Source organism: Ovis canadensis, chromosome 4 (assembly GCF_042477335.2).
Source record: "Ovis canadensis isolate MfBH-ARS-UI-01 breed Bighorn chromosome 4, ARS-UI_OviCan_v2, whole genome shotgun sequence".
Lineage (NCBI taxonomy): Eukaryota > Metazoa > Chordata > Mammalia > Artiodactyla > Bovidae > Ovis > Ovis canadensis.
In genome coordinates this window covers 108,604,635-108,630,801 of record NC_091248.1, presented here as the reverse complement: position 1 = coordinate 108,630,801, position 26,167 = coordinate 108,604,635, and the positions used below count along the sequence as shown (strand labels likewise).

Sequence of the window (26,167 nt, the reverse complement as noted above, 5' to 3'; positions counted from 1 at the left end):
TAAAGCCAAGAACTCTGAGCCTGGGGTCTTGGTTTCGGTGAGCACCAGATCCTTGTCTGGAGCCTAGATGATAAACTACTCATTGCAGAGGACGCTTGAGCAGACAAAATGAGCTAACAGAACCCCTGCTGCCACATCCCTCTGTCCAGATGGCACCTTATCACACTGGGCTGCCGCAGTCTGGTCACACAAAAACATCTCGTCTCATCCTGTTTCTTGGGCAACTGCTATGCTTCATTCACCTGGCACATGGTAGGCATTCACTAAAGTAAAACTGATGCCTGGGGCCAGAGCTGGTCTACAGGTGGGTTTTCTTTTGCTGGCAGACTATGTAAAAGACTTTTAATTTGTTGTTGAAATCGGGAGATTCATGCACAAATCTGGACTCCTCAGTTTCTCTGGAAAATTTAAAAGACAGGACTGCAGGGCCCGTGTTCCTCCTGCTTGGTGACAGTCCACGAGCACTCAGGAGGGGCCACTCTTTAGAGATGCTCTCCACTGTGCCCATCTCCATCACTCCTTCCCCTCTCACAATGGAACGGCTTCCCCTTTACTCGCTGATTCCACCTGCAGGGGCCCTGTCGGCAGCTGAGTCAGCAGCCTGCTGGTGATGTGGGTAGTAACGGAAGTGAAGTTTTCCATCAGCCCCACCAAACAGAGTTTCAACACATGCTGAACAGGCAGCGTCTGGGTCTTGCCAGGCAAACAGAATTACTGTTGCCTATGCAGAGACACCATCCCCACAGCGGTACTCTAGACAACCATCTGTTGCAGGGGTGCCCAATGGCAATGACGTCTGCTTGATCTGGCTGCCACCAATCCTTTCTCTGGCTCACCCTCTCTGGTGACAATAGATGATGATGTGCCATTTGGGTAAGAAGAAGGGAGAAGGGTGGCACTGGCTTTATTGAGCCACTGTCAGTCAGCAAGGAAAACATGTCTGGCCTCCTGCATTCAACTATTGTAATCTTTATTACCAGGAAACAGACCCAAACACCTAACAAAAGGAAAGAAAGGGGTGATGGAGGTGTCAAGGAGAGCATCATTTTGAGCTGAGGAAAGCAGTGGGCATAAGCGTGGGAGTGCAGAACCACTGGGAGGTTTAGCAAGGGCCCGAAGCTGGGGGTGTGGCAGGAGGTATGGGTAGAAGAATGACAGCTGCCACTTTAAAGTAGTGAGCTGCGAGAGAAGCCAAGGAGGGAGGCCTTAAGGGAACAAAGGCAGGGGCCCCACTTCAAGAAGGAAAATCCACTGCAATACTGAGCAACACTCATGTGGGGAGGACACAGATGGACAAGTGCCGCCACCCACCCTGATTTTAATGTGGAATGCAATTAACCCCTAAAAAAGGAACTCCAGAGAAGAGGTTTTCAAACCATCTTTAGGAATTTTTAAACTAGATGCCCCCCCGCCATAACCCCCCTGGACAGCATTTTGTAAAACTGATTCAACAGAGACGTTCTGGTGAGGGAAGACAGGCAGGAACCACCCCCTTCCACTCCCGCACTCCCCTTATAGGGCTCTGCAACACCAAGGAACACGGTTCAAAGATCACTGAGCTTGAATAGAAGCACCTATTCCTTTTCCAAAGCGGAATAAGCCAGCCCCAAAGAGAGCTCCTAAGAGGCTAAGTGCTCCTCCACAGATGAACAGTCCACTTCCTGTTGCCACACTGTTAACTATTTATTGAATGAGGCAGTAATAGACAGAATGGAAAACGACACAGAATCCATGCTCTGCTACTGGGGTTCTGCTTTTCTTCTTCTTGGCAATTTCTCAAACTATCAGGAGGGTATTTCACCACAAAGGAACACGGACTTTAAAGCCCCTGGACAGTTTCACAACGATGATAAAAAATGATAATTAAAAAAATAACAAATTGTAGAACTAGGACTGTTTTATGTAAATTTCCCTTCCCTCCCCCCATTACGTACAGGAAAAAAAAAATACAAAGAACACTGGATAGTTTTATATAAAACAAGCAAATACAAGAATCTGAAACTTTTCTCAAAGGCTGAGCAAGATGTGAAGAATCTTTTTAATGTTGCGTTAAAAAAAAAAAAAATTAAATACACAGTCACACACGGGAGTGGCAGGGGTGGGGCGGGGGGGCGCCCAGGAGGAGCGAGGAAGAGTCGTCCCTGTATTCAAGGAGCAGAGATTTGGCCTGTCAAAAAGTCAGGTGAATTTAACCCCTGGAGACTCAGGGCTTGTGGCTGAGAAATCACAGAATTTTGTTACAAAGAACACCCAGACCAATTAACAGCCGTGAGAAGGAAGCTGTGGGGCCTGGGCCTAGCACGATGCACCTTGGGACAGCTGCAAGGTCCATTCTGAGATCGGGCCTGATCTCTCCAACTTTAGGAAGCACCCTCAGCCCTTCTCTCTCCAATGCTCCTCAGTCTGGCGGCCAGCCTTCTCACACCAGGAGCCCCTGTCAGTTCTCGTCTCCTCTGTTAAGCTACAGGAAGTCACAGGAAGGGAAAAAGTTGCTCCCATCGGTGCACCCTGGTCTTTAAAAGATTTTTCTCTCCCTCCTTCCTTTCCCCTTCCAACTCCTCTCACCCCCTCATTCTCTCTCCACAATGCACACACCCACAAGCACACGCACACACTCCTCAAACCTTTAATACTTCTGTCACCTTCAGTTCATATACATGACCAATTGAGGACTGACCTTAAAACCAAAGCGACGGGTTAATAGTCGTGAGATCGAGAAGGTTTCCTGGGGAGGGGAGGAGATGGGAGGCTGAAGAAAACCCTCTCGGTCCTGCCTGGGAGCTTTAAAGACATTTCATTTGCCTGTGGCAAGGTCAGCATCTGGGCCAGCCCGAGGAGCGTCTCAGCTGCCAGACCACGTGGCCCCTTGATCTTGCAAGCACAGTTTCTGGACCTCACCCCAATCCGGAACCTCCGTTCTCAGGTGAGTCCAGCAGGGAGAGTTCTGGGTGGCCACTGGGAGGCAGCTTTGGTGAAGGGCGTGGTCACCTCTGCCTGAGTTTGTCAGTAGCTCAACGCATGACCCTGGTATGAACAAAACCAGGTGGCTGTCTGGCCACGTACCCTACACCCACTAAACTGGGTGAATTATTTTTCCACAGCTCACCTTGATTTCATACAGATAATTCCATGCGGGTTTCTTTTATATATATATATATATATACACATATATATATATACTTTATACATATATGTAAATGTGTATATCCATATGTACACATATACATATATTCACACTCACACATACACACACCGAAGTATACACACGTTTCCGCAGAAAGAAGTCCTGCCACAATTTGGCTTTTTCGGGACCGTGAAGTTGACAACGCAGTATCTGTTTCCACCAATCCCAGGAAATCAAGAGTGGTGCTTTTTAAAAAATGCAATTCCAAAATCCACTGCCTTTCTTCCTTTTTAAAAAAAAGGTTAACAAAACTTTTCTTCCAAAGTCGAGAGACTTAATTCCATTTGATTGCACCTCTGCAAACGTGTAAAAAATTTTGAAGTAGACTAGAAAATGATGCCATGGCATGGCTGCATGTCACTGTTCCAACGTCACCACCTCCACAGCCTGGCCGTCCATGGTGACTGCGCTGTCCGATATCCTGGTGGTCACAGGGGCCATGGCCACCTGCACCGGCCCGTTACCCTGGGCGAGGCTGGTCACCACAGTCTGGTACATGCTCACAGGGATCTGGACCAGTCCTGGGGAGACAAGGGGAGACCGTCAGTGCTGGGCATAGGTTCCCAGATGCTGGCTGGACAGGGCAATCAGCTCCAGCCCTCACTGTCTGCAGCCGCAGGTAACTGCATACCCACTGTCCAGGCACAAAGACATCCCTTTCCCCACCCCATTTTAATTCTTTAAAACAGACTATCAGGAAAGAGGATGTGGAGAAGGTACAGAAACATGCCTCAGAACAGGGCCTCCCCAATGTGCCAAGAGATGACCCCGCCTGCCTGCCTCTCTCCAACTTTAGGAGGCTCGCACAGACCCCTCAGGGACGAATTCTCCTCCCAACAAGCCTGTCTCTTCTGACTGCCCTCCTCTCTAGGAGGGACCACCATTCACGTTCTTGGATATTCTGCTACACTGACTTCAACCCTCTTTCTGCCTATGCTCAAGTTTCTCTCAGCTTGAAAAAACCTCTCCCTTAAACTTAGCCTGCCTTCTGGCCATTGTCCCTCTCTTCTGGGTCAGCTTTTTTTTTTTTTTTTCCTAAAGCCTAGGTCGTTAATTTTATGATTTTAGATTTCATAGACCAGTAGGAATTTTAAATAAATTCTGGGGTCAACTTAAAAAAATCCCAACTACCTCCTAATGTCACTATTATTTCACAGTAAAAAGAAGTGTTTAGTAGAAAGAGAGGAAGAAGTGAATAATTTCAGAAAAGGGCAGTCCTTCCAAAGAAAGGAAAACTGACAATTTTATATGACATTAAAAAAAAAGAATTTCCAATTAAATAAGACAGAATAAATGCACATATAAAATTCTTCTTCCTCATAAAACAAAAATTATAGTGAAGGAGAAAAAAAGAGATATGAATAAGAGATGGCAATATATTGGGTTGGCCAAAAAGTTGATTTGGGTTTTTAAATAGCATCTTAGGGAAAACACAAACTTTTGGGCCAACCCAGTATACTTCTGGGAGATGCAGAGCATATATAAAGTGGTTCTGACATTAAAGAAGGGGAAGCTGCACATCCTGTGTCCTGGAGTTCTCAGGGCATGGAGGCTCAGCTACTGCAGAATGAGAGGAAGAAGCAAAAGATAGGAGTTAGCTGACAGTTTGTATTCAACTGACTGGACCAGTAGGTCCTACCAATCCCAACACCCAGGTCTTTGTTGACTAGACACCTGAAGTTCATCCACTGTGTTGAGAAGCTGACCTGGAGAAGCCGCAGAGAAGATCTATGAGGTATCTGGTGGGTGGGGAGGGGAGGGGCCGGGGGTGTGGAGACAATGAAAGTATCAGGCCTGCAGTCCTGATACTTAACCACCCTGAGGCCTGCAGGCCGCCCAGCTCTGCCCTGCACAGCCCAGCAGCTGTGTTTCAGTGCCTCACTCTCAAGGAACAAGAGGCTACAGACAACGTGGGGAGCAGACACAAAAACAAATGGCCCTAACTCTAATATCTTCAGAGACAGAAAAGATTTGTATCATACAAACGGATACTTTTATTAAAATGAGAGAAAATTTGTTAAAGAAATCAAATAGATGAAATACATTCCACAGAAAGAGGAGACGGTAAAGTCAAGGAAACCTTCTAGAGAGCAGAAGAGATTAAAAGATGGAAAGTAGGAAACCTTAAGAGATCCAACCTCTGATAAAAGAGATTTCTAGAGACTAGAAAAAACACAAGGTAGGAAATTATCAGACACATTGCAAGTAAATCTCTAGAACTGAAAACCATGAGTTTCAGATTGAAAAGGCCCATTAGATACCCAGCAGAACAGAAGAAAAAAGATCCGGACGCTAAGACACAGCTTTGTAAAATTTCAGAACACTAAGGGTAAAGCAGAGATCCCAAAGGATTTGAGAAAGGGTTTAAAAAAAAAAAAGTCACATACAAAGAACTGGAAATCATTATTGGATTTCTCAAAAGCAAGCCTGGAGGCTAGATGATGATGGAGCAGAGGCTTCAAACCTCAGAGAAAATGCTTTCAGCCTAGAATTCTCTCCCCAGCCCATGAAATGACACCCACGCCAATTAAGTGTGGGGACAGAATAAACACCTCCTCAAACTTGTAAGGGCTGTAAAAGCCGGCTACCTGTGCACACTTTCTTTGGACGCTCTGAAGGTTGTTCCCCAAAGAAATGAGACAGGAAAACTTAAGAAATAAGTGGCTGTGGGGTCCAGGAGACAGAGAACCCACTGTAGGGAGCTTGGGGACAGGAGGAGGGCCCAGGACGGGGGCTGTGCAGTACGTCTGGAGGGCACAGGGGATGTGGCATGAGCTTGTGGGATAGAGTACCTCGAGGGGTCTTCCAGAATTGGGTAGAACCGGTGATTACTCCTTAAAAAGTAGAAGAAAAAAAAGCAAGGATTAACCATACCCACTCGTCGTGGCAGTGAACAAGTTTTACCTTTATAAAAATTTTATGTTTATAACAATATAAACATAGAAATTGAGTTATTGAAAATTGTGATAATGTCTCAACTCAAGAAATAATATGACTATTATTTAGAATAATACACATACATACCAGAAAAAAGAACATGGAGTGTTGCCTCTGGCGTACATATATTTTAAGGCCTTTTAGTTCTTTTTGTCATTTAAAACTGTGTATCACTTTGATGAAAATAAAAATTAATTGTAAAAAGGGATGTTTTATCAGAATATTTCCTAATGCAAAAAAAAAAAATCAAACATAAAATAACATGTCAAATTTACAATGTTAAATTGTATCTAATTGTTTTCCAGGGATAACTGTTGACAGTTTGGAAATAAGTATTTGTTGATGCTTCCCTGGTGGCTCAGACCATTGCGGAAGACCTGGGTTTGATCTTTGTGTTGAGAAGATTCCCTGGAGAAGGGAATGGCTACCCACTCCAGTATTCTGGCCTGGAGAATCCCATGGACAGAGGAGCCTGAAGGGCTACAGTCCATGGGGTCACAAAGAGTTGGACACGACTGAGCCACTTCACTTCAAGGCTTGTATGTATCCGTTTGTTCAGGGTTTCAGTAACAAAGTCAACGTTTTTAGGATTCCAGGCTTACCCTGCTATGTGTTAATGAGAATAGAAGGCATGGCCCACAGTCCTCACACTGCCATGCTGGGGCCTGAAAGGGGAAGGAGAGGGCCAGCCCATACATCAGCTTCAGAAGGCTGTTGGGTTCAATGTTTTTCACCTAGACCTTTGCAAATGGCTTTCACATCTCTCTAGTCAATTCCCTTTTCCATTCACTCCTTTCTGCCACCCAAGTTATCTTTTTATAACATGTCATTCCCCAAGCTCAAACTTTTCAAATTCCCTGACGCTAGTTAAAAGGTTCCCAAAGCCGATAGTAAAGTTCAAATGTTGGGCCTGGCATTCAGGACTCTTGTGATTTGTCCAGCCTTACTTCCCTCATTCCCTGTGCTCTGGGCATCCCCTAGACTATTCTCAATTCTCTAACACACTGGTAACCTTCCTTTCTCTGGGCCTTTGCTCAAGCTGTTTGCTACCTGTAATTCCCTTATTGCTCACACCTTCCCCTTTAAAACCCCCCTCTTGGAAGCCTATCCCAGCTCTAGTCAATACTGAGAGCAGCCTCCTTGGGATTCTCAGTAAGCACTGGACAGTAGGATATAATCTGGCTAGGTCTGGTTAATGCATGTAGATAGGTCTTCCCCATCAACCTAGATTGAGCCCTAGATTGAGGGCTCCTTCAAGGCCAGGCCTGGCTCTGGTTCATGTTTAGTATGAGGTACAAGGTATGCCAAATACTGGCATCAGCACAGCCTCAAGGGCAGCAGGTCAAGGGATTTTATTGCGGGCCCTAACCAGCGTGTGGCTGGGCTCTAGTCCCTGGTTATCTAGACTGCAGGAATGGGCCTGAGTATATGTGAATATGTGAAGACCAAGACCCCCTTCCATCATCCTAGCGGATCTTCATCATCACTTTCATCCTCTCTTCTGGTCAAAACAGACAGTTAATGAAGTAACGTTTTTTGCCAAACACCCTGTGGCAAAACCAGGACAGCTCCAAGAACCCGCATGCAGCTGCTGCTGCTGCTGCTGCTGCTAAGTCGCTTCAGTCGTGTCCAACTCTGTGTGACCCCAGAGACGGCAGCCCACCAGGCTCCCCCGTCCCTGGGATTCTCCAGGCAAGAACACTGGAGTGGGTTGCCATTTCCTTCTCCAATGCGTGAAAGTGAAGTTGCTCAGTTGTGTCAGACTCTTCGCGACCCCATGGTCTGCAGCCCACCAGGCTCGTCTGTCCATGGGATTCTCCAGGCAAGAGTACTGCTAGCAAACAGCAACCAAAACCAGAAGCAAAGATCAGTCTTATTTCACTGTTCTTGCTTCTGAGACTGATTCAGTTCCAAAAGCTCTAGACAAGTTACAGACTTTACGAATACACTGAATACTATGAGTGGGACCTTCTTCCTGACTACGAGCAACTGTCCTGGGTCAGTGCTGGGATGGAGAGAAACTGGAAGAATTGTTAGAATTAAATCTCTTTCTTACTGGTTTATGATGTGTTTGGGTTACCTATGATGTGGGTCCATGTCCCACACTGTTGTTGAAACATTTTTTAGTATCATGGAAGATTTGCCCTAAAATAAAGTGGAAAAGGACTCAAATGCAGAAATTCAAACTGGCTGACACTGCTATAACTGGAATAATCTTTTGAACAGAAACTGATTTTGTTCCCCTCTTTTATAATTCTTCACTGGTTTCCAATGGCCTGTGGAATATAAAGTCCAAATCCCTTTGGAGGTATTGCAGCCCTTCACATCAGCCCCTGTTGCTCAGTTAGTTCAGCCTGGTGATCCCCACCCACTGTACATTCCAGGAAGGTGAACGACTTGATTGAGGCTCTTTCCACATCTGCCTCCATGGTGTGCACACTTTCTGACTTCTGCCTGGAATGACTGTCCTTGGCTTGTTCCTTGAATGGGCTTCTATTCTTCCTTCAGCTCTCAGCTGCAGTCTCTCCTCCTCCTGTCTGAGCTCCTCTTCTCCCAAGGGCCCACAGCACTTTGCCCTGGTCTCCATGGAGGAGGTGATGGTCATATACTTTATCACTGGTTACTTGTCTTATCTCCAAGGAAACTGTAAATTCCTTAAGGGAAAGATGGAATCTTCGTATTTAAGTCTCTAGCAATGAACAGGTGTTTTCTACACAGTTGAATGAAACCTGCCTTCTGAGATTGCACAGGTGTCTACCTTCCCCCCAACCCCGGGACAGAATGACTGATGTGGGTGAGCCTTCAGGTGATTAGGAAGTTTCCAGAAAAAGCGATACAGAAACAACTACATTCAAAGCTCATCCAAATAAAACCATTTTAAAAGATTTCATATTCTGTACTTCACAGCTTGGGAAGGAGTAAATTTGGCCTTTAACAACTGGGTGATGACTCCCACACAAAGCCGTCTCGAGACTGAATGACTAGTGACAGTGACTTCATGTCTAAAAAGCTCCTTGAAGAGATCCCATATACAGGGTATTTCATAACCTCGAATGCCTTCTCTACACACAGTTTCAGCCCGCCTCTACCTTAAATGCGTGCATTACCATTCCACTGTGAGGACTTTAGAATCTCACACACAGCCACTCTGACATGAGGTTAGATTAAATCGTCTCAGTGTCTCTGACCTAGCAGCCTTTATGTCCATGGCAAAGAAAGGGGGAGGGGGCTAGAGGCTTAGAAACCCAGTGCGCACTAAATCGGCCGGCTGCCCTTGCAAGAGAGATGATTAAAATGCTGAGGTTCAGTAATCAGGCCAGGATTGTCCCTGCATCTGCTCAGCCTGCCCCTGATTAGCCCTAATCTAGAAGGCGTATGTTAATCTCAGCTTGTATTCTGGGTCATTTCGATTGATTAAGCAACAGGAAACCTTTCCCATTCTACATTAGGGATGTGAAGTTCTCCTTTTTGTTTTTCACAGAGACCCTGCACAACCCTAGTAAGAAAGCTCTCCTGGCATTTGTACAGTGCTTTTCAAAGTCTTCTCAACCCCACTGCACAGCACTAGCTTCCTGCTGAGACTCTGGAGCAGCAGGCAGGGCAGGTATTCTTCCCTTTCACAAATGATAGGCAAGTCCTATTGGCAGAACCATGGGCTTACCATAAAAGCGCATACTTATAAAAACCTGGAGCTTTTAGTACCCCAATCTCTAGTACCTCATCTTTCAAAGCTGTAAGAAACCATAGAGTTCTTCAGTTTAGAAAATCCAATCCCCCCCTTTCTTTAAATTCCAAAGCATACGGATAAAAAGTTTATTTAAACAAAACAAAACATGGACTGAGGGAGACTGAGTGGCCGAGCCGGTGGTAAGGCAAGGCGCTGGGAGTCTCTGCAGGAACCGGCAAGCCTTTACCATTGACCACTACAGCCAGCAGGGACCTAGAAGGGAGAGGACAGTTCCTTTTGGGCTCACTGCTGCCTCTCCTCTCAGGCTTCTTGGTATGGTTTACAGAATTGGCAAAAATGGGAAAAGAGGCCAAAAGAGCCTTGGGAATTTCAGGCCCCAGTGCAAGGGTTTCCTTGGCCAATAGCAAGCGAAAGTGAAGCTGCTCAGTCGTGTCCAACTCTTTGCGACCCCATGGACACTAGGCTCCTCTGTCCGTTGGATTTTCTAGGCAAGAGTACTGGAGTGGGTTGGCATTTCCTTCTCCAGGATTCTTCCCGACCCAGGGATCGAACCCAGGTCTCCCGCACTGTAGACAGACATTTTATCGTCTGAGCCACCAGGGAAGTCCAATAGCAGTCAGCCCCCAAATCCTGGAGGAACTGCTGGCCCCAGAACAGAAAAGAGGAGACCTGACCCTGCTCTATTTTTCTACCAGTTGGATATCATTCTTGAGCCCAAATGGTCAAATACACTCCTCCCATCTTAACAAATAGCAATTACATTCTTTTAGTTGCTCAGGCCCAAAACTTGGAAGTCAGGCCATCTCTGACTTCTCACGCAATTCATCAGCAAATTCTCTCATTTCAAACATAAACCCAGAACACAGCCACATCGGCCGCTGATCCCCCGGGTGAACTCCTATCCTCTCTCGCCTGGACTACATGTTAGCTTCCCTTCAGATTGCCCTGCGTCAGCCCTGGCTCCAGTGCACTCTCTGCTCCCCAGACAGAAGCCAGAGGGATCTTCTGAAACTTCCACACGATGGACATCGGGACACACATTCTGAAAATTAAGATATTTGCTTTTCCTTGTTTTCTGCAAAACGGGTTCTGCAGTGGTCTGTCTCTGAACGTGTCACGAGGGGAGCCTTTGTGGTAGACCATGGGCGCCAGCGAGAATAACTGAACGTTAGGGTCACTGCCCTGCACACTCTGGATTCATCATTCATGAGCTGATCTACTCTATTCCTGACCTCTTCTGAGGTAATGAGTTCTATCACTTACCTACCACGTGATGAATCTCTTTCTCTCACACACATATATGCATTTAACTGGAATTTATTTACTGACGGGAATTCATTTATGGCACCCCACTCCAGTACTCTTGCCTGGAAAATCCCATGGACGGAGGAGCCCAGTAGGCTGCAGTTCATGGGGTCGCTAAGAGTTGGACACGACTGAGCGACCTCACTTTCACTTTTCACTTTCATGCACTGGAGAAGGAAATGGCAACCCACTCCAGCCTGGAGAACCCCAGGGATGGGGGAGCCTGGTGGGCTGCCGTCTATGGGGCAGCACAGAGTCAGACACGACTGAAGCGACTTAGTAGCAGCAGCAGCATTTTGAGATCTGATGAATAAGTCTATACATCATAGTTAGCTAAATCTTGGTATTGTTTGACAACAGCTACTCCAACTCGCCCCGCCTTTTTTAGTGGCTCCCTACTAAGGGAAAATAAACTCCAAATAGCTAACAGATGAGGAATTGTAATAGCCTTTCCCACAAAGACTCTACCTTATGCCTTCATCACAACTGTACCCGTCTCCTCAGTATACCTTAGCCACCACATGTATTTACTCAGGCAGGTCTCTCTGCCTAGAATTACCCCTGCCAACCTATGTCCTGTTCTTTCCCCGTCTTTCAGGGGTTCCTCCAGACAGAACAGCCCACCAGGTTCTCTCCTTCCGGGGATTTTATTGCTTCACCACTCATTTGGCACCAGATCTGTGCTAACCTGTTCCCAAATAGTTATTGTTTTTCTCTATACAAACACTGCTTACTTAGATCTTGGCAGGACGATGTTCTTGAACAGTGAACAACTTGAACACAGTAGACGTTAATACCTGAATATGACAGTTGATCACGTTCTTCATGATTTTCAGAAACTTGATTACATTCCCCTTAGCTTTGGTCTCTGTGGCCCGAAGCCTTTTACTCCACTTTGGAATGAGTACCATTCTCCCCACAACACTCTTAAGGCAGCAGCCGAATGCTGTAGGCAGTTCAGGTGCATTTGATGTGAAGGTAGAACAGGTGCTTTTATTTCCATTAGCTTCCCAGTCAGAAAGAATCCTGGCTCTGCCACTTACAGGCTTATGAAGTCCCACTTTCCTCCTACATAAAATGGTAATTACTAATACTCTCAGGGTTCTTGAGAACTAGATGTGCTAATGTGGGCAGAGTCTGGCACAGTGCCTGGCACACAGTAGGTGAACACTAAATGTCAGCTGCTTTCCCAGGTGACTTGGAATGAGAAGTCTGATGAAGTCTGGCTGGGGTCACAGATGTTAGACTACAGCTCTCAGGAAGCAGAAAGGAAAGCAGAGACAGTGCAGATCTCCTTTCAGCTGCGATTTGCTCCTGCCAGGAAGCACATCATTCGCCAAAGGCCTTCAAAGATGCAAAGATTAGAGATAAAAGCCATGAAATCAGGGCAGACGGACTGGTGGGCTGCTTCCTTTCTGAATGCAGCGATGGTCAGCACAGGCACTGGAACCACATGATGACATATATGAAACAGCTGCCGATTTGGTATAGCAGTAAAGACACAACCTAGGCTAAACCACTAATCAATATTAAGACTGTTAACTATATGATCAGGGACGGTATGATATGATATCACCATGCTGATAAACTTCTAAACCCCAAAACTAATAGCACACGCTGGAGCCCAGCAGAGCTCAGAGTTGCAAGCCTAGTCAGGGTCACCCAGAACCACAGACTGCCCTCCCCCACCCCACGCCATGACAAGACAGAGCGGGACAGACAGCCTGAGGAAGAATGGGCCTTTCATTTGCTCTCACAATCTGGGAAACCTTTGGGAATTGTTGTTTGCTGTAACTGAACCTTTCAGTCCAAAGGCCTTTCTAGTTGGTCATAGAAATATCTTTTAGTTTGGGGAAAAACATTGATGGTTGTGAGAGAAAAGTAGCTAAACAAATAAGTTATCAAGTAAACATAACAGTTGGTGAAAGAGCAATAATTCTTAAAGCTGAAAGGAAAAATTCACAATGTAATGCTTTCTGTGGTTTACGCATAAGAAAGTGAACTGTATGTATTAGGAAAATGCTGGCTTAAATGGGGTGCCTGTGACTGTGACTGGAAAGGAGAGGAATAAATAAGAAAGTGAAATCATCTATTGTTATTACCTAAGTTACTTCTGCAGTTTTTAAAGAGCCATCAAAAATATCTGTAAGTGTCTTTAGGGAGGACAGGAAGGAGGGAAGTCCTTTAAAAAATCTTATCTCCAGGCTTAGAAAGAAGTTACATCAGTGCCTGACATCTAAGGAAAGCCACTACTATATGAAGAAAAATAGGCATGGTGTGTCCTGACATAGCGATGGGAAAACATGACGGAAAACCAGGTGAAGAAGCTAGTAGGCAGCAGCAGGCAGATAAAGAGGCTGAGAAACACAAACAAGGACCACACGGCAAGAGGACAGATGAGGGCAAGAAGATGAAGGTCATGAAAAGAGCAATGATGTCAAATGAAAAGGAGAGCCAGGTAACCCTCATAATAGTAAGACAAGGGAGAAATAGAAAAAGCATTTCTCTCTCAGTGGTTCTGTTTCTGCTATATTAGCTGCTTCCGGGACATTTAATCTTCCTTTTCCGTGTTTTTAAAGTCCATGGCTTTTGAGGGCATTTGAGGGATTTATGGATTAAAATATGTATTACATCTGGCAGGTATCGAATATTCTCATGAAGCCAATAGCAGACTCAGAGGTACCCTGGTGTAATAGGCACTTCTCAGCACCCAAGATTTTCTCTCCTCTGACCAGACAATCTCAACCTGCTCTTGGAAAACCCACTTTCTGGAATAACTTCCATAGCAGTGGCTTTTTCTGGGTAGGGCAGTTTCACTGTGTCCTTAATCTTGATTTTGCAGGCCACAAGAAAACTGTCTTGCCTGCATCCCACAAGCCAAATGTTAAGAGTGAATTCACTTTTACTTTATTAGTGAATGTATTTCAAAACATAATTTGGAGATATAATTTTACCATTCCCTCTTAAAATTACTAGAGTCCCCAGGAACACGAACGAAATCAGGGTTTTGTCCTTTAGTGTTCAGAATCACTGTGGGCTACATCCTGGAGACTGAAATCCCAATGTAAGACTGAACAAGCTGACTCCAATCCATGCTGTTCTGACCAAGAGGGCTTTAAACCAAAAATGGCAGCAAAGTGTTTAATACTTGCAGGACATGTAGGTGCTCAGGAAGATGTCTGATCAGAGATGTATGGAGAAGGGCAGGAGCAATCTAGTAAAGTTCCAGAGATCACTGGAAGGGGATAGGGGAAACACTCCAAATCTCCAAAGTCTGTGTAGTAGACAAGGTGTGAACAAACCTTGTAAAGAGTTGGTATTTTTAAATATTAAATGTAGCCCATCTGACAGAAACCTCAGGAGAAAGTTACCAAGCTGTTTACCAAGAGTTTGCAATAGTCGGGTGTAGAAATGGACCAATCAGGAGACCAATAGGTCTTCTTACCTAGAGTTAAGAATGGAGATTTATTTTTCTGTTATTATTTTCAAAATTTTTATTATAGAAAATTTCAAATAGGCACAAAAGGAGAGACTAGTGTAAGGACTCCCACCCCCTGTGCCTACCACCCAGCCCTTGCCTCCTCCATCTGAACAGGGACAGACTGAGGCAAAAAATCTGCCAAAGGTGCTCTCCTGATTTTTCAATGCCTCACTTAGCCCAATCTTAGAGCATCATTTGGGGGTTTCCCTGATGGCTCAGATGGTGAAGAATCCACTTGCAATGCAGGAGACCCAGGCTCGATCCCTCAGTCAGAGAGGTCCCCTGGAGAAGGGAATGGCTACCTACTTCAATATTCCTGTCTGGAGAACTTCATGAACAAAGGAGCCTAGTGAGCTATAGTCCATGGAGTCGCAGAGTCAGACATGACTGAGCGCTTCAGCAAAATTTGCTTTAGACACAGTCAGACACCTGAAGACAGCAGATTAGAGGTGGAAATAAACAGTTAAGGGGTCAGACGATCACAAAGAAAGAAATCTATCTTATAAACTTCATTTAAATTGAGTATTATTCCATCTTTCCTATGGACTGTAGTGTTAACATAACCAAACTGTTAATGGGGACAAGTTCTTTATAAAAGAATTCCAGCTAATAAAGGCAGAGGAATTTTCTAGTGTTATAGAGAAATCTCTAGTTTGAAAGTTTTAGTGAAATAATGGATCTACACAAAATCATTAATGGTTACTAAAACCACTGGGGCTTCCCTGATAGCTCACCTAGTAAAGAATCCTCCTGCAACACAGGCGCTAAGCTAAGTCGCTTCAGTCGTGTCCAACTCTGTGAGACCCCATAGATGGCAGCCCATCAGGCTCCCCTGTCCCTGGGATTCTCCAGGCAAGAACACTGGAGTGGGTTGCCATTTCCTTCTCCAACGTATGAAAGTGAAAGTGAAGTCGCTCAGTCGTGTCTGACTCTTAGCGACCCCATGGACTGCAGCCTACCAGGCTCCTCCATCTGTGGGATTTTCCAGGCAAGAGTACTGGAGTGGGCTGCCATTGCCTTCTGACCCCGGTTCAATGTCTGGGTTAGGAAGATCCCCTGGAGAAGAGATAAGCTACCCACTCCAGTGTTTTTGGGCTTCCCTGGTGGCTCAAAACCATTAGGTGACCAGGTGATGAGGACTGCAGAATAAAGGAATGCCACCACCCGTGCAGGCTGCAGTGGCTGGAAGGGTAGCCTCTTAAATCTACCCTCCGGCCACTTCCTTTTTTCCACAAAGATGAAGCCCCTGTGGTCTGTTCAGCATTCATTTGCAACAGGCAATCTGCCATACAGAGGCCTGACAATGACACAGAACTTTTAGAAAGCACTGGGCAAAAAGGGCCACCAGAAAGGGCAGCAGCAGGAAGTCTGCTTCCCATGCACACCTGTGCCTGGGGTACAGAGATGTCTCTGACATCCACCCGTGGGGTTTACAAATTCCTTTGGGAAACGTGCCAGCATACTGAGTGCTAATGATGCCCATGATATAAAGGTAGATCTTTATAGTCACCTCTTAGTTGAACCAAAGGAAGGATGGGTCATTTCCGCCACAGTGCCCCGCTAAACTCTGATTTCGTGCTGTGCTTTTCTTGTCACAGACTTATTTTCTAATCATGTCTTCTTTAAGCTAACATGAAAACTAATTTGTATTTCTTAAGTATGCAGCAGCTGGGCAGGGGGTGGAGGAGATGGTTCAGGCTTTACCCTGGCTTGCTTATAGAAACTGTCTAAGGATTTAAAATGTGTCATGAGTGATTTGCATGACAGATATTGTGTGTATGGCAAGTAAGAGTTGACTATATTTACATTTATAAAACCTACAGGGCCATTTCTGTTTCATAGGGCTGCTATGAGGATAAGTAACATTATATTTAAATGATTTAAGTTCTTGAAAAAAGAGATATTGTCTAAATTTGAGGTAGTATGGGTGGCTCAGACGGTGAGAATCTGCCCACAATACAGGAGACCTGGGTTCGATCCCTGGGTTGGGAAGATGCCCTGGAGAAGGGAATAGCAATCCACTCCAGTACTCTTGCCTGGAGATTCCATGGACAGAGGAGCCTGGTGGGCTACAGTCCATGGGATCACAGAGTCAGACACGACTGAGCGACTAACACACATACACACTGCTTTTTCATAAAGGTTTTCTCCCAGGAGTCAAAGCCACCATGTAGTAGCTAACAGAGACGAACAAATGGAAGAAACAAGCTTAAAGGTCCGCCCTTACCCCCCAGACTTGCTGAAACACACTCTTGGCCCCCAAGTGTTCACATGCCCTCTTGTCAATGAGAAGCTCTGTTTAATGAGAAAAGAACTCTTCAGGCAAACAGTGGGGCTGTGAAAGCTGAAGGAAGGGAAGGCCAGGGAGCAGGTCAGCTATAAGTGGACATTCCTAACATTAAAGTCTTTTCTCATAGTTGCAATTCATTTTTACTATCATTATTATTACTGTTTTGTGAGAAGTTGGAGGGGCTGGGGAAAGGACACAAGATTCTTGGAGGAAAAATAATTTTAAGGTGAAAAGACAAAGATTATAGTCAAGAAACACCGCTGGAAGCTGATCCAAAAATAATCAGGCAAGTTTCCTTTTCTCCTTCCAGCAAGGCTGAAATATTGGGGTGACCAAAAAGTTTGTTCAGGTTTTTTCTGTAAGTCCAAGGCTCACTTAAGCAGTCAAGACATTTCAGGAGGTTCAGACCAGTCTCTTAAACAGTCCTGCCCATGAGAGCTCGCTGTGAAGGTGGGTTGGTACCTGTGCTCTGGCAGTAGGGTGGCTGCAGAGCACCTGAAACGTGGCTAGTGTAACTGAGGAGCTGGGCCTTTAATTTTATTTGACTTTAATTAATTTTAACTTATAAAGGGCCAGAGCAAGGCTCTAAAACCTTTCAGTGAGCCAACTCCACACCTTAAGCATGCTTCAACTGCATACACACTGCAGAACATGGTAAGAGTTGCTTTTTGTTTAGATGGAAACTCAATCTGAAATCGGACACTCTGCATTCACCTAAAATATATTTTCCTGGCATTTCCCTTATTTACATCATAGCTGTTTTCTTTACTGCCCGACCCCATCAACTTATGTTGACATATCCTACCTCCTGGGTGCCTAGGTGAGAAACTTTGCCAGCACTGGAGAGCGCCACAGTAGAGCTACATTATGGCACCACAAGCAGCAGGGGGAGGCTGCTTGGGCACAGTCAGAGAACTGCTGGCTGCCTTGGTGAGCCAATCTGATAGCAGGGCTTTGCAGTCTCGCTCAGAGCAGTGTCTCAGTTTCCATATTGAAACCCCTTCAATGATTCTCAGATCCATTTGCTAGCTTTACAACAGAAAAGATGTTTCTATCAATTTTACTTTTGAAAACCCCATTTAGGCTCTGAAAATCTCTCAATTGGGGCCTTTCTAATAATGAAGATTTGGTATAATTATAATGTCACAGGCAATCGTGCTGACAAAGCAAAACCAGTATGTCTCCTCGCTGGGCCTTTGCTCTCAACTCTGACCAACGGGAGGAGAAAAGAGGCTTTGTCAGGAGCAGATGCACAGCGGGAGGCCCCGGGAAAGCAGACCTGCTGAATGAGGCAGGTGCCACTTAGACATTCACTTTACTGACTCCAACCACAACCTTCCTTTCACTTGATACCCTGCTCTCGGCAGGAGGATGGGGAAAGAGCATCACACAAAGAGGAGGCATGTTTATCCTGTTCAGATTACTGCTCTGCTAGGCTGCTGCTGCTGCTAGGTTCTGCACATTTGCTCTTTATTAAGCAAATGGTAGAGCTGAGAAGCGAATCCCTGTATTTACACAGGTAATCTGAGAGCCAGAAGGGCCCCAAAACCATAGTGGCTGTGATGTGCAGGCTATCAGAGTTAGTAACAGTGTGCTGACATTCCTTCAAAATCCTAATGCAAGCACAAATAAAAAGAGGAAAGTACCCTTAACCAAGAACCTTAAAAACTTTACTCGGTAAGAATTTCTCCTGTTATGATAATCTAGTTCTTGTGTGAACAGTGATTAATTCCCCTTTTACATGCTTAATTAAAACCGCTTTTTCATCCACATATTGAATAGTAATGACTCCAATTAAACTTGTCCAATTATGGCTCTAGATTTGGTATGCAAAAAAAAAAAAAAAAAATCCCTTTACAGAATATTACCTGCAATGACAGGCACCAAGATTCTGTCTTGGTTACAAGGAGCTGGAATCATCTAAGACCAGAATCTGTCTTTCGAATACAAAGACTCAGAAAGATCTGGGGACCTAAAGGGAAGGAGAATGAGATAACGAAACATGTAACTTGGCCTTGAGGACACTGGAGGTGGAGAGGATGCCGTGGTCAGTGGTGTCTGTCTGCCAGATGGCGGGTACCTTCTCGGCAATCTCTGCCCTGAAGCCGTGACCTGAGAGTCCTCTGCCCAGAACGTCCCTAACTTGTCACGTTTCCCCAAGCTGAGAATACCAGATACAGACCAACCTGGCTTCACACATGTGCTAATTCCCTCTGGGGTCCCAAGGAGGCAACTCTGAAGACATTCAGCTTTCAATACAGAAAACACCTCAAAGCATCTGAAGGACCTGGGCATGGCTCAGATGAGTACTAAGAATCGAGATCAATGTATAGGGGTCACTTCATTGTAAAGGCCCTATCTTTCTCTGAAGGGCCTCGATTAGTAGCAATTTCTTGTGTAAGATGATGAATCCCTGAGGCCACCCCAGTTTATGACGGTGTAGAGGAGATGACACATCCCCTTTGAATTTGCAGACTCTGCAAGGAGAAAGAGGACTCTAAATATCACAATGATACTTTCTTTTTCTTTGGTTGTGCCATGTGGCTTGTGGGATTTTAGTTCCCTGGTGAGGGATTGAACCCAGGCCCTTGGCAGCGAGAGCACTGAGTGCTAACCACTGGACCAGCGGAGAATTCCCCACAGTGACACTTTCAAGAGGCAGTTCTGCTCCTTCGGAATGTATCCACAGGTCAGCATCTTTGCAGGAGACAAAGGTACCAAAGAACGCCAAAACTAAAAACTCCTTGAGCTGTATAGGCAATGTCTGATGAGTGACAGAAAAGACTTGGTACTTCTGAAGAGCCAGGTCTCAGTTTTGTCTGCCCCAGCATGCCTCAGGGATACAACCTTTGTCTGTTAGTGCCAGAGGCTTTCTGAAGCAAGGATTCTAGTGTGAGATTCATTTCCTTCTCCCAGCTCACTGTACCAGATCCTAAGAATGCATCCCAGAGGTGTTATGAGTGAACCCTCTGAAGACTAAATCCCTTCCCATTCAATGTGAGTGTTTAATAACAGTAATAGTAGTAGTAGCAAACAGTTATTGTACGCTCACATTGCCATCAATGTATATCCTGGGGGATGGAGATCGAGGTGTCAAAAAAACTGCTACTTCACTCTGAGAGCTATTCTGGAAGGCATTTTGGACCTCAGATCACAATGAAGCGGGTGGGGAAGGAGGACAAACATCTATGCTACGAAAGGGCTGGATGAGTAACATACATGAGACAGAACTGTAACCCTCTTTGGATTCTAGAATCAAGAGCGCCATCGCACATCTCCATGTTCCCATTTCTCAGAAGCAGCCATGTTTCATTGTAAAATCTGGAATTCATCCAATGGTAATGGCTTCTTTCAGACTAACCCACAAGGCTCTGAATACTCCATCCTTTCGAGGGTCATGATAAGTCCATTAGCACACCTGCGTTGAAAATGGCTGCAGCTGAGAAGAGGAATTTGCACTTGTGGAGCATCCAAGTGGAAATGGGCAAGTGGCCTTGGTTGTGAATAAAGGGACGAGAAAGTGAGTCTAGGTGTCGCCACTGCTTCCTGTCTCAGATTTTCCTGCTCAGGACTCTGCAATGCACAAAAATAGGCCAGCTCTTCTTGCAACCCTCTGCCCAGCTGTTTACTGGCTGCGGATTAGGAGTCACGTGGCAGGGTTTTTTTTTTTTTTTTTTCGCAAAGCTTTGCTGTCTCTGAGCTGAGAAGGTCACTGGGAAGGAAGGCTTATGATGCATTTCTGTTGCCCTCCCCTGTGCAGGGTGGCACAACCTGCCAGAAGGCCACAGTGCTTTTGCTGCGGTCTTTAGAGCAGCGCTGTCTAACAGAGCTTTCAGCAGTGGTGGGGATGTTTCGTATCTGTGGCCATTAGTAGTCACTAGCTGCATGTGGCTATTTAAATTTGAATGTGAATAAATTAAAATTAAATAAAAAAATTAGTACCTCAGGTCACATATAGCTAACTGAGCACTTTGTGGCTAGTGTGACTGAATAACTGAATTTTTAATTTTATTCAACTTCCATTTAAATTCAAACAGCCACATATAGCTAGTAGCTACCGTACGAGGCACACCTTTATTTTATTTTAAAAAACTTTTGGCTGCACCATGCAGCTTGCGGGATCTTCATTCCCTGACCAGGGATTGAGTCTGGGCACTGGCAATGACAGGTCAGGTCCTAACCACTGGATCGCCAGGGAATTCCCAGGATATAACTTTAGATCTTGGGTTTTGATGCCATTTACTTGTTTGCTTCTGTTAAGACTCACCATGACACTGACTTCTAAAGTGAGCAACGCATGGCTATGACCATTCCTCAAAACAAGCCTGAAATACAGTGAGCCACACCAAGTAACAGTTTGGTCAGATACAGTAAAGATGATGGTTTTTATCTGTTTTATACCGTCTTTACTTTTTCGGTTGAGCGGATTGGCAAAATGGAGTGAAGTAGGGGGAAAGACCCCACAGAGGCAGTACAGAGTCCTGGAGATTTGTGTTTGGTTTCACCGTTTAGCAGCTGAGTGACCCTGGGCGAGTCCTAGTGTAGCTGCCTCTACAGAACAAGCTATAAGGTCTGTTCTACCCACCTTCCTGGGTGAAGGGAGGTCAATGCAGAGTACTTACTTAGTCAACTGTAAGGTGGTGGCAGTGGTAGGGCTAGTAGTAGGAGTGTTGATTAAAAAAAAAAAAGAAAAGGAAAGAACGTACGAAGAAAAGAAAAAGATGAAGGCCCTAAATAATAATGTTTAATGCACACTGTCAAAAGGCAAATAAGGTAAATAAGGAGTGAAACTGAAATAAGTTATTCTCCCAGTATGACATCTACCAAAATGTTTCCCAGAATGAAGATGAATCATCTTAGGAGAAACGCCAATGCCTTGGCTTGGTCTGACTGACACCATCCTAACATCTTAGCTTCCCCTCAGGTCTCCCTGTCAGTGGAAAAGAGGGCCATTTACTTTACAGGATGGTGGCCTGAAAACCCACAGCTCCTGCTCTCAGGGGGCTTGCAGCGTGACGCTCTCACCTCACACACACAACCCTGGGGCTCAGGTGCTCACTGCTTCCAGTCTAGGAGGCACTGTACTCCCCACTTTTGCGTTAAAGGTACAGTCTCACAGTGTCAAAGTAACAACAGTTATTTTAAAGCTATTATCATGCTTTATGGTGACTGAATATGCACATTTACAGTAAAACTTTACTTAATACAGTTTACTTATTTAAACTTTAAAATACTGAGGCAAAGAGTGATTTAGTGCACACAAGAATAGCATATCCACATCTTTTGGAGGCTGCAACACTGACATATTTCCTAAGTTAATTAATACTTCCATCTTCACTGACTCTTCTGGGAACAAGTCCATATATTAATGGGTCCAGAAAACGAGGACCATAGGAAAAGGGAGAAGGAGAGATGTATTTTATAGTTTATCAAGATAAGCATGGGCACTTTATCTCTTATTCTTGAAGATGAGCTGGAACAAAAGGACACACTGCAAATAATAATGGATGATGGTGGTGGTGATAATACAAAAAAGTGAGAAAAAAAGTTACCCTTTGTGATGGAAGCTGAAATGCTGCTGGAAAAGAACAGCAGCCCTGGACCAAGGAAGGTGATATAACCGATTGCAGGAGCCATTAAACAACGTCACCATCAATTTCCTTCGCTCAAGGTTATAGAAAACACTCCCATCTATTTCCATTTTTACAGTATTCAACTCTGGAGCATAAATCCTTCAACTGTGTAAGGTAAGCACTGGGACCTGTCCTATAGACAGGAAAACTGGGTCTACTGAACAGTACTGTGCACTCGGAACCACTTAATGTATTTGGGGGGATGCTTGAGAAGAAACTGATGCCGGCAGCTAATAATAATTTCACATTTATGAATGATGTATCTATGTGCCAAGCACTATGCTAAGTATTTCACAGGAATCTCTCTGTTTAATGCTCTCGACTACCTCATGAGCATGGAAGTATTATCATCCTAACTAAACAGCTAAGGCTTAAGGAACTTGCCTGAGAGCACAGAGCTCAGCAGTGGTACAGCTTTCAGAGGACCCATCTAGGCCTGAAGGTCCTCCCACCTCCCCTGTCCTTCCTTTTATTCTCCATGCCACACTAGATACCCTCCATGACCCTAGCCACACTTTCTATGGTAGAGGTTCTGCATCGGTGGGGGGTGGGGAAACGGGAGCTCTCTCTGATCTGCTTGCACATCTGATCAAAGCTGCAGATCCCAGATAAATATAAAATTTTTGTGCAGAATTTTTTGCGATCCACAGATCCGAGTTAAGCATGCCCTAAGGTTTGTATAATACACATAAAGCAAGTTTCTACAGAAAGTTAACACACACACGTTGCCTGCTGCAGGTCCAGCTGGGCTGATCTCTTTATAGTAAGTACAGGATGGACCTTTCAGCCATCCTGTCTCACTTGGGAGGCCTTGCTGGATAGGAATGTGTGTTCTAATCTCTCATGCAAGGACCCCACTCAAAAGTCCTGCTCCCTTATCTGAACTCTATGTTACTGTCCTTCCTCATCCATCTACTCTTTTATCCCCTTTGCTAAAAATGCCAATTAATAAAAAAAAAAGTATCCCAGTGATCATGGCGAGATTAAATTCAACTGGGAACACACATGCATATTTTTAAAAAATTTTTTAAAGGCTAAAGAAAAACAAGGAGGCGAAAAAGTGATGACATGGTCAGTGTGAAAGGAAGATCAAGATTTTTTCTGAAAGAATTTGAAAACTGATTTAGTGTGATCTGGTAGTTGGAATGGATAGAGAATGTACATTTGTTTAGAGGGCAGCAAGACTGAGCGGGGTCCTCAGGTTGTAGGAAATTATGTTGATGAATCTGGGGCAAGAGTCAACAGTAGCAAGGCTGTTGCCAGGCCAGGCCAGAACAAAGAGGGGCAGGTGGTACTGAAGAGAAATGAGAAGGGCTGCTCCTCTGTATGTAATGTAAATGCCTTGTAACAACCAGCTTCAGTGTTCAGAAGACCAGCCCTCCAGCCCACTTCTCTTCATGTAGGGCATGGGGAAGGCAGCTGTGTCGGGCAGGACAGTCTCTGGTGCTGGATAGTAGAGAAGATGTACTTTAAGAACACTTTGGGGAATGAAATCAAGGGCTGGAGGCAGAGCCAAAGGGAAGGCTGCAGTGAGCAGGAGGGGAAGCAGTGGGCTAGTCAACTTGCTCCAGGCAGAAATGTACACCCCCCGCCAAGCTCTTTCCCACATTCCCCAACTGTACCACCTTGGTCTCTGTTTCCCTGGAGACAGGTGGGGAGACTGAAAGAGCCCGGGCACATACTGAAGGGCAGCAGGAGGGCTTGGGCAGAGGATTCTGAGGAAACAACTCTTCACCTGAGTTTACCTCCTTCTGACCATGATCTACGTCTCCCTAAACAAGCTCCCCTCATTCTAAACAGCACCCACCCGGGAATTCCTTGGTGGTCCAGTGGTTAGGACTCTGAGTGTTCACTGCTGGGCCCAGGTTTGCTCCCTGGTCAGGGAGCTAAGATTCACATTCTTATGTAATGCCATATACCAAAATAAATTCAAGATATTTTATAGTATTTAAAATAAAAATTGAATTCATAGAACTGGCATGTAATTAGATATTGACCTGATTTGGGTGAGAGAAACAAGGAAATAGAAGTGAAAGTAACAGAAATGAAATAAACTGGGAAAAGCTTGCAACACACACAATAAAAGGATTATATCTTTCTCCTACTGATTTGGAGAAACTCTTTATATATTAAAGACCTCAGTAGAAAAATGGGTGAAGAACACAAACAGACAAATACTAAAATATATATGTGTAGATAAAAACATGGAGAAAAAAGTAAAAATATCTTTCACTAATATTAAAAAATACAAATTAAATAAAATTCAACTTATTGCCTAACAAATAGGTATACACATACAAAGTAAATTATGCTAATATCTAATGTTGGTGAGGAGTAACTAAGCAGGTTCTAAACAGCTCTGTTAGAAGTATTAGGAAGGATAAGCTATGTAGAGAGCAAAGATTCATAGGCGTGGGCAAGATTTTGTACCAAGATGAACACTGTTATTTATGTTGTAAAAAATTACCAATAACCTAAATTATCGACAATAGGGGACTGATTATTATGATGCATAATATGATGATATATTAGCAAGTATTAAAGTCATCTTTTCAAAAAACATTTAGCCAGATGAAAGTGGTTAAGATATTTCAAAACAAGTTATAAAATAGTACAACATGATCCTAATTAGATTAAAAAATGAATGGGGTGGGGGAGGCTATATTTTAAAAACTCAACAAAAACAAAAACAAACCCTCAAGAAACATTCTGTGTAGGGGGATCATAGATGAACTTTATAATCAGGATCAAAACAACCACCCCCCTCCAAGAAAATGCTACAGCTCCCCTTTTTTCCTGTAATATTATTAGAAAAGTGCCAACCATTTTAGAAAACACTGATCCTTTCTAAGCAACTCTGATAAGAAGCTTGATGGACAATAGCTGAAGCAGATGATTCCCATTACCTTTACTGATTAACCATGAACTTCAGTTATTTGTTTTGCTTTTTTCCCCATCTAGATTTTTGTCATTTTGTTGTTGTTGTTGTTGAAACAGGGAGGAAGATAAAAGATCTGAAGTGGTCCTGAAGTCCATTATTAGCAAAGGGGGTTCTAGGGTACAGAGGATGGTAGAGAGAAAGGAAACCAATGGGCAATTTAAAATTGTACAACCTCTTAAGGTGTGCTGTGGGGTAAAGCAAGGGATAACTGTGTTAAAAAGAAAAGAAAAAGGTAAGGAAAGAACTCAGCCAGAGCCCTTTCCCAGCCTTACACATTTTGAAGAGAAAGGGACCTGTGAAAACCTTTTAATTGAACCAAATCATAAAACACCATCATAAAAGACAAAAGGCTCATTTGTAACTATTTAAAATGAGAGAACACAAATGAAATAGAGCGATGCTAGTGCTTGAGTGGTCCCTTTAGTGTCGGGGTGGGACAGGGTCCAGGAAAAAGGAGAAGGCTTCAGGTACAAGGTCTTTGTCAGGTCTGCCTTGATGCCACTGACTGCCCAGACCGTCTCGCGCTGGGTACTGTGCTCTAGCAAGCTCCATACACAGTGGTCCTCCATCCCTGGTAGTTCCATCCTAGAAGACGCTGAAATTCTTGCTTCGGGCCTGAACAGGCCAATAACCACACTGTTCTTTTAAGAGTCATCTGCTAGTAGGATTTTTATTTAAATCATGCTCTGGAATCTGGGATGTATTTTT

General features: G+C 44.5%; 1 protein-coding gene across 6 annotated transcripts in view; it reads right to left on the bottom strand.

Moving 5' to 3' along the window:
- Window positions 1-3,268: 3,268 nt before the first annotated feature.
- NRF1 (nuclear respiratory factor 1) overlaps window positions 3,269-26,167 on the bottom strand; it is a 122,801-nt gene continuing 99,902 nt past the window's right edge. For 3 of the 6 annotated variants that reach the window (XM_069586950.1, XM_069586951.1, XM_069586952.1), the window contains 2 exons: window positions 5,977-6,018; window positions 3,382-3,705 (listed from right to left, as the gene is read on the bottom strand). In XM_069586950.1, coding sequence (XP_069443051.1) covers window positions 3,542-3,705; window positions 5,977-6,018 — 206 coding nt within the window. In that variant the 3' untranslated portion in view covers window positions 3,382-3,541. Of the gene's footprint in view, window positions 3,706-5,976; window positions 6,019-18,753; window positions 18,858-26,167 lie in introns of those variants that run through there. The other 3 variants (XR_011256501.1, XM_069586954.1, XM_069586953.1) reach the window with 3 other exon arrangements.